Below are 14,981 nucleotides of genomic sequence, written 5' to 3'. Positions count from 1 at the left end.
TGGCTTCCACCTTCTTTTCTATTCTTTACACTCACCTACCGAGTAGAAGGAGAAGTGCACCTCACATGTATTCTGGCTCGCCTGTATAAATTGTTTTATTGTTATTGTCCTGTGAATTATTGGCCAGAATCCTGTGAGTTAACTTCCCAGCACCACACCTTTAGTAAATTTCAGTGCCAAATTGCTGTGAGTTAAGAAGTCAACATAGACATTTGCTGTTGTACACCAGTTGTGTGGCACAACAGATGTCTGCTGTTTTATTAATTTGCAGGACGTCACTCTTGAATTTATGCTGATAGAGCTACACTGACTTACCGTATTTTTCTGTGTATAAAAGACTTATACTTTTGTCTAAAATCTTTAGACTAAAAATTGAGGGTCATTTTATACACGGAAGTAAGCTGAGGAGAGAACAAAAACAAGTGGAGGGGAAAGCAGGGATCAAAGTGATCCTGCAGCGCTTTGATCCCTTTCCCCCTTCACTTGCTAAGCCCTACTTACTTTGGATTAGAAAAGTGGGGGGCATCTTATACATGGGGGCTTTTTATACAGGAAAAATATGGTAAGTTTTTATTTGGATTTCATGTGAACACGAATTTGGGGAAGTTATATCTAGGCTTTTCCTTTGCCACTGGGACACTCAATGCAGAAGAAGGAAGATATCACCCCTCAATGTATTCGCAAAGGCTTTCACGGCCGGGATCTAATGGTTGTTGTGGGGTTTTTGGGCTCTTTGGCCGAGTTCTGAAGGTTGTTCGTCCTAACGTTTTGCCAGTCTCTGTGGCCGGCCTCTGAGACTGGCGAAACGTTAGGAAGAACAACCTCCAGAACACGGCCAAAGAGCCCGAAAAACCCACAAAAACCAATTCAATAGGTGGATTGGACTGCATTGCTTGAGTCAGAGCATAATTTTTGATCTCTGATTATTTCATCAGTACATCATCTGTCTATCTTTCTATTTAATTATTATTTCAACTTGTATATATCCCCATTAGTGTAAATGCTTTCTGGGCGGTTCACAACATGTCAAATCACATTAAAAACAACAATATACAATAAATACCATAAAATAAATAAAACCTGACACTAGCTTAAAAGTCTGCTTTTAAATAGAACTAAACAAATTTAAAACAAATTTAGACATCTTAGGCCAGTGGTAAAAGGCATCTTAAAAAAAGGCAGCTTTAAATAATGCTTTGTTTACTCATTTCCTAAAAACTGAGAGGAATATTGTCTGACAAACCTCTTTTGCAACCGTTTGTTCCAGAGGGGAGGGGCCATAACAAAGAAAGTGCAGTTCCTGGTGTTCGCTCTTTTGGCCTCCTAAGGTGCCTCCATTTTTAACATCATGGGCTGCAAGGAGTGGGACGGGTAGCTGTTTTGTGGGAGAGATGTTCCAAGAAGGATCAAGGTCCTAAACTATTAAGGGCTTTATGTGTCATGACCAGCACCATGAACTGTGCACAGAAACTAACAGAGAGCCAATGAAAGCATTGGAAGCATGTGTTCATATCTGCTGGTATCTGTGATCAGTCTGGCAGTTGTATTTCGGATTTGATTAAGATTCTGTACAGACTTCAAGGGCAGCCCTACATGGAGAGCATTTTAGAAGTCTGTTTTAAAGGTTACCATCACATGAACCACTGTTGTTAGGCATTTATTCTGCGTAGGGGCACAGTTGGGCAATGAACCAAGGCTGATGAAAGGCATTCTTGGGCAAAGCAGATATTTCCAGAGAGCTGGGTCCAAGAGTATACCAAGACTGTGAACCCAATCGTTCATGGGGAGTGTAACTTTGTCAAGGCCAGATAAATATCCCAGTAGGATTTCCTTCTTATCAGGGCTCAGTTTTAGTTAATTAGTCCTCATCTAGTCCATTATCAATGCTAGGCAATGCTCAAGGACCTGTACAGCATCACCTGCAGGTGAGGAAAAGTTGTGTGTCATCTGCATATAGATGACTATGAACCTTAAATTTCCATATGACTACTCCTAGCAGCTTCATTTAGATATTGAAAGGCATTAGGGAAATGGCCGATCCCTGAGGGAGTCCATAATGGAAGTTCTAAGAGGTGGGCATCATCTCCCCTAGCTATACCATCTACCATTGGCCTTGAATGATGAACTCTTGAAGAATGGCACCTCCAATTCCTAAATTTGAAAGCTGTCTCAGAAGATTATCATAGTTGGTAGTGTCAAAAGCCGCAGAAAGATCCAGGAGGACCAGCAGGATTACACTCCTCCTGCCTGTCTGCCTCAGGAGATCATCTTGTAGAGGGATCAGTACCATTTCAGTTCTATGATGTGGCCTATACCCTGATTGGAATGGATTTAGGCCAGTTTTCCCAACCTTGCATCCTGAAACATTCTTGGACTAAAATTCCCAGACACCTTTGCTCCCAGGATTTCTAGGAGTTGTAGTCCAAGAATATCTAGGAACCCATGGTTGAGAATAACTGATCTAGGTTATCTGTTTCCTCCAAGAACCACCTACAGCTAGTCAGCCACCACTTTGATCTACTTGCCCAAGAATTGAATATTAGCAATGAGCCTATAGTTATTAAAATAATCTGTTGGTAAATTTGGTTTCATTGGACTGGAAGTTACAGTGGTCTCCTTCAAATAGGAAAGTAAATGACAGTCCCATAGATATGCATTAATGATGTGCATAGCCTGTTCTATAGTAAAATCGTTTTGCTGGTTTTAAGAGCCACAGTTGGCAAGGATTTAGAGAAGAGGAGGTGGCTTTGCAACATACAAGTGTCTTGTTCACATCGTCAGACCGTATTATTTATGCAGTAATCTTGGTTGTGCTTATGCATGACTTTTATCCTTATACATGAGGCATTTTACCACTAGTTTAAATACTTTGATGCTCTGTTTTAGTCATGTATGTTAGTACAGTGGTGGCTCACTTAGCGATGTTAATCCGTGCAGCAAAAATCACTGCTAAGCGATAACATTGCAAAGCGATTTTTAAAAGCCCATAGAAACGCATTAAAACGTGTTTAATGCGTTCCTATGGGCTTAAAAACTAACCTTATGCGAAAATCCTCCATGGGGCGGCCATTTTCGGTGCCTCTAAAGCGAGGCAAAACAGCGGGCGGCAATTTTTCCCCCCCGGCGGCCATTTTGGAACCGCCGATCAGCTGGCCGAAAATGGAGGCTTTGCGATGATCGCTTCCCCGCAATCATCGCAAAGCGAATTTCCCCCATAGGAAACATCGCAAAGCAATCACTTTTGCGATCGCAAAAACAGTGGTAAGCGATTTTGCCGTAAAACAGCGATCACTAAGCGAGGCACCATTGTATAATTAAAGTACTTCAGAATGTATGTTGAATATATGAGTACTTGACACGACCATATTGCATACGTATTTTATCTCTAAATGATGGTTAAATTAATTTCTGAAGGAGTGAATTACAAATGTAAATATGTATTCTTTTGTTTGCCTGCAAATACAGGGCAGCACAATTATCTCTGTGCGGGAAGAAATGATTGCATTATTGACAAAATTCGGAGAAAAAACTGCCCAGCTTGCCGCTACCGGAAATGTCTTCAAGCTGGCATGAATCTAGAAGGTAATTTAGAAAAAGTTTTGTTTCTGAAACCCAGACAAGCTTAACTTTTCATCTAACTGATTCTAAGAATACAAGAACTTTATATTTGACTTGTGTAAATGCATCCCATGAATAGCTGAGGGCTGTGTCCAAGGAAGCCTCAACATGCAACTGTGTGTAGGCTTTTTTAGCTTAAGGTATGATTTGTGGATCTTACAGGCTGCGAAAGAAAGTTGGAGAGAAAGGCTACTGACTTGGGCCCATTGCTCTGTTTTACATGTGGGACCCTCTTTGTGAAGCATAAAATATGACTGGGATTATTGGCAGTATGACCAATGTGTTTATGTATTCTTAGTGAGTTTTCATTGCTATATATATTTAATGCATACGTTTGGCAGGTGTGGGGAGCAACTGGGCTGCATACACCAGCACAACAAGTTAGGGTTCTCATGGTCCACTACCTTGTCATGTTGAGTGGCCATAGCTATTTTATTTTGTGATACAGCAATAAATGCTGATATTATTAGACAGTGCTAGATACAGAAAAAGATGAGGAAGCTGTTATATACAAGGAGAGTTAATGAGAAATGTGGTAGAGAAGTAGCTGAAGCAGCTACTTGCCATGTAAACAGTCAAATCCGAGTACAAACACTTGTCTAGAAGTACCGTAGTTATCAGTTCCATGTTCCTTGCTCTGAGTGCCACAGTTTGCACCTATTTGATGTGGCAATTTAGAAATGGGTTATGTTACTGTTTGTTCCATGTGTATGGTAAAACCAGGTTTGATTTATCTTTAGTTTCAATAACCAGATTCAGACTTGGACAGGTGAAGGGGATTACCTGTAGTAGGAACAGCTTGCTAAATAGGTTTTCCATCTTTATTCCTGGACTTGAAATGGTGCTGCTGGGCATGCTTAGCAGTATCAATTCCTGCTAGAAGCAGCATTTTTAGGAGGGTCTTCATTCTACTAATGAATTTTAGAAATTCATTAGTAGAATAGCCATAAGCAAGCCCTCCTAATAATCAATACTTGCTGCTCCTCATTTGCAGAGTTGGGATATTTAGTTTGCAAAAGTCAAACCACAATGTCACATAATAACCACCCTTGGGCCAGCCCTTCCTGGCCTGGCCCTCACTGGCCCATTATGTGACTAGACTCTGTAGAGGGCCTCTCTTGAAGAACTGTGGCTTCTAGGAAGCACCGTGGCACTGTCAGAGGTACATAATGAGAAAGCTAAGGCCTTGCATGAGGTGAAATCTGGAGGTCTGCAGATCTGTCTTTCGGGGCTTCAATTCCAAGAATTTGGCCTAAGAAATGATCGGGGAATTCTGGGGGTGGAAATCCAAAAGCCTGCAGCAACACACCTATTTATTTAAACCCTCATGTCTAACAACATAGATCAATATTTTACTCATTTTACATGTGTATCGGCAACTGTGAAACAACAAAGAGAAAAACCAACATGGTTCTTGCATGCTATCCAAAGACAAGTGTGATGCTGTTGTTAATAATTGGGTGCAGTCAAGCTCATTCTGCCTTATGGGACCCTTTCAGGACTCTCTAGCTAGAGAATACTCAGATGTAGTTTATCATTCCCTTCATTTTGAGGCATCCAGGGATTGTGAAACTTGCCCAAGGCCACACAGGCTGGCTGTTCTGGGAATTAAACACAGTGGGGAATTGAACTCCCAGCCTTTGGCTCTACCGCCAGATATATCCAGCCAGGTGATACTATTATTAGGCCATCAAAATATCACACACAGAGTAACTAGCTTATCATTCCTACAGAGGTCTTCATCAGGATAGGCATTATACAGCTGGGGATGGTGTAGAAGAAATATAAGCATTCCGAAAATCATAGGTAGACATATGGACTACATTGGTCCATTTAAAGCGGGTTCTCAAATGAGAGCTGCTGGGTCAAATCCTATGCAGGAAGTTTCAGATTTCATCTCTGAGGATATAGATTTTGGAACTTCCTTTAAACAGAAGAATGCTGCCCAAATATCAAGCCATGGGTTTTGGGACTTCTGTTTTTCTTCCATACCACCTCCAGTGCCGAAAGGCCTCTCCTTATGTAGATTTCTATAGAAATTTAAACCTGCTGTTTCTTGTTGTACTTTAGTGGTCTGATATCATCACTCTTATTTTCAAACTGCAAATTTGAAATTGGCTACAGTGATGTAGTGAGGTCCAGTTGTCTGTGTGACCAGGTGCACAAACAACCAGACAGGCATCCAGACCTCTTTGCATCACCACAGCTGCTGCTGTGTTTGCAGTCACGCATGTGATGAACTGGTGGGGTACTGGCATTAATGTCTTCACCTGAAATCTCTCGGTTTGGAGGCAGAATTGTTGGTGTTTGAATGTAACATTTTCAGCAAATAAGTTTGCATGGGTAAACAACTGAAATACTTGGCTGGTTGAACTGATGCGAAGTACTGACAATGAGCCATGTGTTTTGCATTTAGAATTATTCCAGCACTGAGGAATTTTCTCGGATTGGCCTTTTTTTTTTTTTTAAACTGGAGCCAAGCACTTCATAGTAAAAGTGACAGACCCTGAATACGTTGCAAATGCTGTTGTAAATAACTATGATGGTTGTAAAAAATGCTTAGTATTTAGTATGGGCTGAAATGCTGTCCTGCTGTGCTGCCGTTCTACCACAATGAGCTTGCTTAGTGTTGGTTTGGTAAATTTAATGTATCTTTATAAAATTGGCTGTTCCTAGTGGTTGAACTAAATTTGAATCCCAACTCTGATGGAGGCTTGCCATGCTTCTGTGTTACCTTGTTTCCCCTAGCCAAATAGAAATTCTTTGAATTTCAAAAAGAAGGTGAAGGGGGATGCAAGAGAGGGATGCAGAGTGCTTGGTGGTCCTTTGTGTAAAAAGTTGGTGATTAATTCTAAACTACTAACTGAGGAGGAGTTTGAAATCACACCCTCCCCCCACCAGCCTTTTGAAGACTGCATCTGTATCCACCTCAGTAACTTAACCTGGCCCCAGCAACAGTCATGAAACTTTCAGACTCTAATAAAATAATATAATTTTCTGAAGTACTACAAGAACTTGGTGCACAGCCTGAAGAAGATGAATTATCATCGAAAGCTCATTGTCTGTTATTTGGTTGATTTTTTAAGAATTTTCTAATAAAGGTATCCTGCATTTGTATTGTTTTGGAGAAGACACAGCCCTTTTCCATTTTTTTTTCTGAATTTCATAAACAAAGTGCATTGCATCTGCTACCGGAGGAGAACATCAGAACTGGGACTAGTGAAATTCTGAATTTGTCCCAAAGTAATACTGAAAATGTGTCTGTATCAGACTCTTGATGTCCTGGTCATTGTATTTGTTTCTTAATAGGTTTGAATTTTAAAGGGGTAGTTTAAAGTCTAGAAAAATGGGTTAACTATAAGTTATTTGTTCTCAATTGCTTTTTCTTTGTTTGGTCTGGAAAATGTGAACAGTTGGTTTTACAAAAGACTAAAATTAGGTTTGCTGTATAAGCCAAAAATTTCTCTATGCGTGTGTAATTGGTGGTAAGAGTCATGAATGAGTCTGCCTCTATAATAATTTTAGAACTGCAGAAGAGCTGGAAGAGACCCTATGGATCATCAAGTCCAGCCCTGTCCAAAGAGGCACAGTAGGGAATTGAAGTCTCAGTCTGTGGCTCTGTAGCCAGATACCTAAACCATTGAGCTATCTAGCAGAGCCTGTCTAGAGAACTGTTTATACATACCAGTTCAACAGGGAGCCTTGTGGTGCAGTGATTAAACTGTAGTATTGCAGTGAAGACTTTGCTCATGACCTGAATTTGATCTTGAGCTCAGGTAACCGGCTCAAGGTTTATTCAACCTTCCAAGGTTGGTAAATTGTGTACCCGGCTTGCTGGAAGGGGGCACAATCTGTAGCCTACATAATTACTGTATTTGCCGGTGTATAAGACTACTTTTTTTGCCCTGAAAAACATGCCTCTAAGTGGGGGAGGGGCGTCTTATACGCCAGGTGCACTTCAGTTGGGATAGACATAGCTGCCCATAGTGGCCTTCCGATGCTCACCTGGTGCCCATAGTAGCCTCCCGATGCCTGCCCACCTCATTCTACATACCGTCCAGTATCGCGCGATATCCAGCGTGGCCGCGGCGAGCATCAGCAGCGAGACGGGTGCCAACTTTTTCGGTGTGACCAGCCCATTCTGCTCAGCGGGAAGCATCGGCGCTCCAGCCCGCCCTTTGTCTACACAGAGCTCACACTTGCACACTAGTGCCAGTCAAAGGGAGATGCAGGGGTGGGCCGGAGGTGCTGCGGTCACACTGTGGCTGTACAATGGTGACAGTAGCACCTTTTATTTGGTGTGTGGAAGGTGTGCGGAAGACGGGGTAGTCTTATACGGCGAGTATATAACAAACTATATTTTGAGTGGAAATGTTGGGGGGTCATCTTATACGCCCAGTCATTTTATACGCCGGCAAATACGATAAATCATAAACCGCCCACAGAGAGGGCACTCTGGGGCAGTATATAATCAGCAAGCTTTGCTTTGCTTTTTGTGGCAACGTGCAATACCATTTCATTAGAAAGTAAGGGGTCCCATCAGTTAAATTTAACTTCACTTTTCATTTTTTTAAGAAGATAGTTCAGAATATAATTGATAAAAATGAAAAGGTGACAAGGTGGCCTAGTTACTGTGGAAATAGTAATAAAAACAGTTTTTTGTGAGATGACGTTTTAAGCAGTTCATCTAGCATATGTGTTCCATAGTTTAATTACAACAATAACCAGTTGCCAAGGAAATATTCAACTTTGGCACAGCTATACAAGAAACAACTTTCTTACCTCTAGTGATTTATGTCTAGCAAGGCATGTGCACATATGCACAATTCCATAGTGTGTATGTTATTTCGCTGACCCATTGCCAAGTTATGCTGTCTATCCTCTTCTAATTATTAAGCAGCATGGGAAGAGTTTATTAAAACCACTGAATCCCCAGACTTTTCTTTGCCATATGCATTTCTATAATTTCTTCCTTTTCACATTTAGTTCCCTTTTAAAATCCTTTTGTCAAACAAAACCTTAATTTGAATGCCAGTGGCACGAAAGCAAAGAGAATGCAACATATGCATTCATTGGGTTAGGAGCACTTTTTGTCTGATTAACTTCTTTTCTATAAACTTTGTAGCACGAAAAACAAAGAAGAAAATAAAAGGAATACAGCAATCCAGTGTGACTGCAGGGAGAGACACTGCTGAAAGTTCTGGAAATAAGGCTATAGTTCCTGCCTCCCTACCACAGCTGACTCCTACCCTGGTTTCCCTACTGGAAGTTATTGAGCCAGAAGTGATGTTTTCAGGCTATGACAGCACAATACCTGACACAACTTGGCGTATAATGTCAACTCTGAATATGCTAGGCGGAAGACAAGTTGTAGCTGCAGTGAAATGGGCAAAGGCAATACCAGGTAAGGTGATAATGCTTTCCATGAACATAGACCAGGTCCAATGCATCTTTTTTCTGTCGAAGCTGTAGTCCCTTGGATTATAGCTTCCTTCTCATTTGCTGGAGTACTGGGCTTGGGCTCCTCCCATGCACATGGGGTTCCGGCTGCAACTGGAAGCAACTGGACAGCAACAGTGGCTTGGCTGCTGCATCCGATGCAGTGCTGTGCACCCGTGCAGCCATGTGGCTTAAAGATAACATTGCTTAGAGGCAAGATAAACTATTGACTCCTGGAAGGTGGCTTGGGCAGAAACAGGATGAAAGCCAATGGTATGGTGTCCCTTCCATTTTTTACTTCTCTTTCAGCCATCTTCCTTCTGTCTTGTCCTTTACCTAGAAGGCTTTCTAGGGACCAACAGAGGTTGCTCCGTCCAGATGTCCGACCAATTGTAAAGTGTTTTTCAGAACAAGTGGTGCAGTTGTTTTGGCTTACCATATTTTTCGCTCCATAAGACGCACCTCTCCATAAGACGCACCAAATTTTTAGAAGAAAACAGGAAAAAAAATCTGTTTTCTTCTCCTAAAAATCCGTGAGCCTTATGGAGAGGTCCGTGTTATGGAACACACCCTAGGACCCTTTGGAGGCTCACCCAGCCCCCCCTGGAGGCCAGAGGAGGCGAAATCGCCACCTTCTGGGACTCTTCTGAAGCTTCCCAAGCTTCCCAAGCCTCAAAAGAGTCCCAGAAGCTGGCGATTTTGGCCGCGCTGGCCCCGTGGGGATGGGGGAGCGGCACAAGGGTCCTGGAAGGCTCACTCGGACCCTTGCACCGCTCCCCCCACCCCCACGGGGCCAGCGCGGGTAAAATCGCCAGCTTCTAGGACCTTTTCTGAGGCTTGAAAGGCTCAGAAAAGGTCCTAGAAGCTGGCGATTTCGCACCCGCTGGCCCGATGGGGGTGGGGGGAGCGTCACAAGGGTCTGATTGAGCCTTCCCGGACCCTTGCGATGCTCCCCCTAACTGGGAGCTGGCGATTTCGCCCGCGCTGACCCCGTGGGAGGTGGGGGGAACGGCGCAAGGGTCCGGGAAGGCTCACTCAGACCCTTGCGACGCTCCCCCCCCACGGGGCCAGCCGGGCGAAATTGTTGCCTTCGCTCCATAAGATGCACAGACCTACACACACACACACTTTTTTGGGGGGGGATTGTGTCTTATGGAGCAAAAATACGGTGTGTGTGTATGTATATGTATATATATGTATATATATGTATATATATAACTTGTCATGAAAGGAAAGGAAAAGGAATGCCTGAAGAGGGAGAAAAATGCTTTGCTTTTGTCTCCATAGTTCTACTGCATGTAGTATAAAGAGAGACGATGAAGAGTTAAGGCAGGATGATGTATGTCTTTAGAAGGTAGAAAAATAACTTATTTATAGTAAAGGCTACACTGAGTCTACTGTTTGGTAAATTTAAAAAGAAATCCCACCTGCTCAGTAGGTTGGAAGTACCATATTTTTCGCTCCATAAGACGCACCTCCAAATAAGACGCGCCTCATTTTTAGGAGAGGAAAACCGGGAAAAAAATATTCTGGCAAATTCATAAGGCAGTAGCAATAGATAGATGCTGTCACATCAGTTACCTCAAACTTCTTGCAGTGTACAACACAGTGAGAGCTTTTGAACAATTTGTAGTTGGCAAAGTTATTCCAATAGCCACAGACAACAACACTAAAATGCTTTATATCAACCACCAAGGAGGAACAAAATCCATGTCTTTCTTGCTACTAACAGTACAGTTTTGGGATTGGTGTATTTTCAAGCATGTCATTTCACAAGTCATACATGTACCAGAAGTGGAGAATCATGAAGCAGACTTCTACAGCAGGATGACACACAATGAGTGGGAATTATAGTACCATCTCAAGTTTTAACACTTATAATGAATTGTTATTGCACTGAAAGAGATGAATAAACAGATTGTTGCTGGGTAGTCAATAAGAGCTATGATGAAGAAATCACCACCAGCACAGGTGTAAGCAAACAGCAAAGCATGCCTCACTTCCACTCCCTCCCTTCCTTCCTTACAGCAATAAAGTTTTTTCTCTCTCCATCATTGAGTTCTTTACTTTGCAGCATGCAGCATGTCCACAGAAAGTGTGCTTACTTTTATCAGCTTTTTGCAGCTGATCCTCCTGTTTCCTCCACTCTCTAATCATTTTTTCAGATGAGGAGGCCCAAAATGTCTCTGCACTGTTCACTGTTTCCATACTCCTTAGCATATTTTACTACCTCTAGTTTAAAAGGAATGCTATATGTTAGCCTTTTCTGTTTTGCACTGGTAGAATGAGTTCCCATACTCTGCAAGAAAAATGTGCCCCTTATTCATCACCACATATACTGCCTGCTTCCTTTTACAAATATAATCTCAAAGCAGCACAGAATCATAGAATAATGGAGTTGGAAGGGGCCTATAAGGCCATCAATTCCAACCCCTGGTTCAATGCAGGAATCCAAATCAGAGCAGATCTGACAGATGGTTGTCCAATTTTAGAGACTACAATAGGATAAAATACAGTAGCTGGGAATCACAATGAAAAGATAAAATCTACCAGCAATATTGTAGAACAACAATGATTAAGAAAAACCAATAAAAACAGGGGGAGCGACACCATGCAGCTTTTGTTAACACAAAAATACTACTAAAATTTCTATTTCCAGTTGTGTGTGTGTACATGTGAAATGCTATTTATGAAATGTTGGGTTCTTAAACCAATTTTCAAGATTTCAAAGCCTTACTTGAACATATTCAGATCTGTGATTCAGATCTGCCCTCTGCAATTCAAATTGCCTTGCTCCATAAAAACTGGACTCAGCTAATGTGGCAAACTAATACACCAAATAAAACCTGTAGCCCTAGTGGTAATATATTAAGGAAAGGAGTGTTAGGTCCCTTTTTGGTTTCCCTTTTGAACTTTATTCTGCATGTGCTCAGTGCCTTTTTAATCATTCTGTGCTTCAGAATGAAATTTGGCTAACAATACACATTAGCCTCCCCCCCCCGGTCCCTTAATGTTTTAAATATCTGCAAAATTACTTCTATTTAGGCCTAATTTATGATGAAGTGATGCAGCTTCCTGCAAAGCTCTGAACTACAGAGAGCTATTCTAGCAGGCTCTCAGTAGTAACTTTATCTTCCCCTCACCATTCTCAGGCCTGTTTAAGTTACTGCCAATTTTAGAAGCTTTTGTTTCTGTCCTCTCTCCCTCTCCCTCTCTCTCTCTGCTTCTCAAAATGTCTGGCTAGTCACATGGTCTAACTTCTCTGCAGAAGGTGAAGGGAAAGAGACTCCTCCTTCCTGCTTTGCTTCTCCAATAGAGAAGCCTACTGGGTGATGCAAGCAGGCAGATATGCTAATATCTGTGCACTGGAGGATTGTGGGAGGAACATCTAGCCCCTGATGGGGGTCCTGTGGGGCACCCCAAAACACTGAGTAGCTCTCCTGGCCTCTTTCAGGACTGGGGCTGTGCAGCACTGTTCTGATCAGGAGGTACAGCCGGCGGTCACCATGCCTTTGGGGGATAGTGCACACAAAGGGCCAGGAGGCTTAGGAGCCATTCAAACTCAGACCTGGCAGGGGAGATACCATTGTTGTAAAAGTGGTTTTCCCAGGGTAAGGCTCATCTATTGCACTTTGGATGAGCTGACCCCTGTGATTTCCCCAAATGTGGGAAAATCAACTGCCTAAGTGGGAGATTGTGTTTGTGGTTTCCCTTGGTCTTTCTAGAACCACCCTTTGGTCCTTTGCTATTTTCACTGCTTGCTGCCATAGGCCTGTTTGCCTTGCTGGTTTTCCAGGTGGGCTGCAGGAGGCAGATCCTAGAAAGCTAGCAGTGCAAAATGGTGAGGTCCAAACAGAAAGCAGTCTCTGCTGCCAGTTCAGAGGCCTCCCAGCATGGCAGTGGGAGGCTTTTGGGTGGTGGTGGCTGAACCCTGGGTTATTGCATTCACTCCATAAGACGCATGTACTTTCCCTCCCACCTTTTTGGAGAGAAAAAGTGCGTCTTATGGAGCGAAAAATACGGTAATTCATTAAAAATAATTTGTTACCATGGTTGGTTTAAAAACTCCACAACTGTTTTGAAATTTGTTACATAAATTCTTAAACACCAGTGGTATTATTTTGAGTAACCATTAACATTTGCTACTTTAATCATAATTTTAGTAGGTTGATTAATAGGTTAAACAGTAAATGGTTTTGGTTTTGCAATGGCTTAATAGACTTAACAGCTTAATTTTCTTTAACATGTGAGCATTAATGCTGATATTTCCAAGCTATGATGGTTAAAAGCTCCAGTCTTGTTCCTTCTTCCATGAAATTCCTCTCTTTCCAAGGATGTTATGCAGAGAATGTTGCTGCAGTGTAAGGTGTCTGTTGTTGTTGTGTATTTATAAATATTAGTGCGATCTCCCGAACATTCTCTCCTCATTTAGCATTGCTTCTTGATTAACATTAGTTACAACTTTAACTATATTTTGTTTCATTTTCATTTACCATTCAAGAAATGGTACTGAACTATACATTTCAAAATTAATACTTTGGGCAAGCAATATCATGCACTTCTTTTTTTGTTCAGGTTTTAGAAACTTGCATCTGGATGACCAAATGACCCTTCTGCAGTATTCGTGGATGTTTCTTATGGCTTTTGCTCTAGGATGGAGATCATACAAACAATCTAATGGAAGTCTGTTGTGTTTTGCACCAGATTTGATAATTAATGAGTAAGTACTGTTGGATCTTTTTCTGTTTCTGAAACTTGTTTAAACTCCTAAAATATTTCTGCTCTTCTTAAAAGTAGGCATGCATTTTATTAAGAATTGCTAGGGGGGAAATCAGTTTTCTCTTTTTATTTTATTTTTCAATAAACTGCTAAGCATCACAGAGAAAAATTAATGTTAATGCTCTCATCTCTTTTAAGAAAAAAATGTTTTAATTTCAGTCATGGACTGTTAAAAGCCTAGAGAATGTGATACTATGAAAATGTTTGTTTTCTCCTAAAAATTCTTCCTGAAAAACCAGTAGTTTGCCAGGTCAGAACCACCATGGTGCCCTGATTAAAGTATAAGGCTAGCATTGGGAAAACAGAGATTCATCGATTGCTCCGTTGAGCGACTAAATCGCTTAGCGATGGGGTTTTGGCCATCACAAGAGCGATCGCTTAGCAATGGTCCCTATGGGGGAAAATCGCTTTGCGATGATCGGGGAAGCGATCATGGCAAAGTGACCCTTTTTAAACAGCTGATCGGCGGTTTCAAAATGGCTGCCAGAAAAACAAAATGGCCACCCGCTGTGTGTCCTCGCTTTAGAGGCACTGAAAATGGCCACCCCTATGGAGGATCTTCGCATAAGGTTAGTTTTGAAGCCCATGGGAATGCATTAAACACTTTTTAATACGTTTCTATGGGCTTTTAAAAATCGCTTAGCGATTAAATTGCTTAGCAACGTTTTTCCTGGAACGGATTAACGTCGCTAAGCGAGGCACCACTGTACTTTGATTTGCAGTGAAATGTTTTTGGCCTAATAAGAAAGAATTCCAGTTGCCATGACTCAACTTCCAGATAACCTCCCCTTTGTTTCCAGTTTTAGCTATCTGGTTAAGAACAGGGCTTTCACCACCTGATGCCCCACCACTTCCCTTTTCTTGAAGATAAATATAAGTAAAGGGTAGATGTTGAGATGCTTGGGACTTAAGCTCCCATAATGCATGGCCATTGGCAACACTAGCAGGGACTGATCTGAATTTATGCCTAACATCTGGACAGCTGTCTTTTGCCTACCATTGCTTGGGCCCATATGGGACCTAAAATCATTCTGATCAAGAAAAAGATGTTGGGTGGAGTAACTGGTGTCCTGAATGTACATCTTTTTGATTGATTGGTTGATTGATCAATCAATAACGTATTTTAAAAAACAGAAGGGTCAAGG

At 41.8% G+C, this 14,981-nt stretch overlaps 1 protein-coding gene and 1 pseudogene across 1 annotated transcript in view; both read left to right on the top strand.

Moving 5' to 3' along the window:
* NR3C1 (nuclear receptor subfamily 3 group C member 1) overlaps window positions 1–14,981 on the top strand; it is a 95,791-nt gene that overhangs the window by 61,017 nt on the left and 19,793 nt on the right. Inside the window, exons 4-6 of the mRNA XM_020806354.3 lie at window positions 3,466–3,582; window positions 8,744–9,022; window positions 13,633–13,777. Of these exons, the coding sequence (XP_020662013.2) occupies window positions 3,466–3,582; window positions 8,744–9,022; window positions 13,633–13,777 (541 nt within the window). The remainder of the gene's footprint in view (window positions 1–3,465; window positions 3,583–8,743; window positions 9,023–13,632; window positions 13,778–14,981) is intronic.
* LOC140705153 (U1 spliceosomal RNA) lies at window positions 12,618–12,770 on the top strand (annotated as a pseudogene).

Source organism: Pogona vitticeps, chromosome 2, assembly GCF_051106095.1.
Source record: "Pogona vitticeps strain Pit_001003342236 chromosome 2, PviZW2.1, whole genome shotgun sequence".
Taxonomy (NCBI): Eukaryota; Metazoa; Chordata; class Lepidosauria; order Squamata; family Agamidae; genus Pogona; species Pogona vitticeps.
Note: the sequence above shows the minus strand (reverse complement) of the source record. Positions and strands in the feature narration are given on the sequence as shown.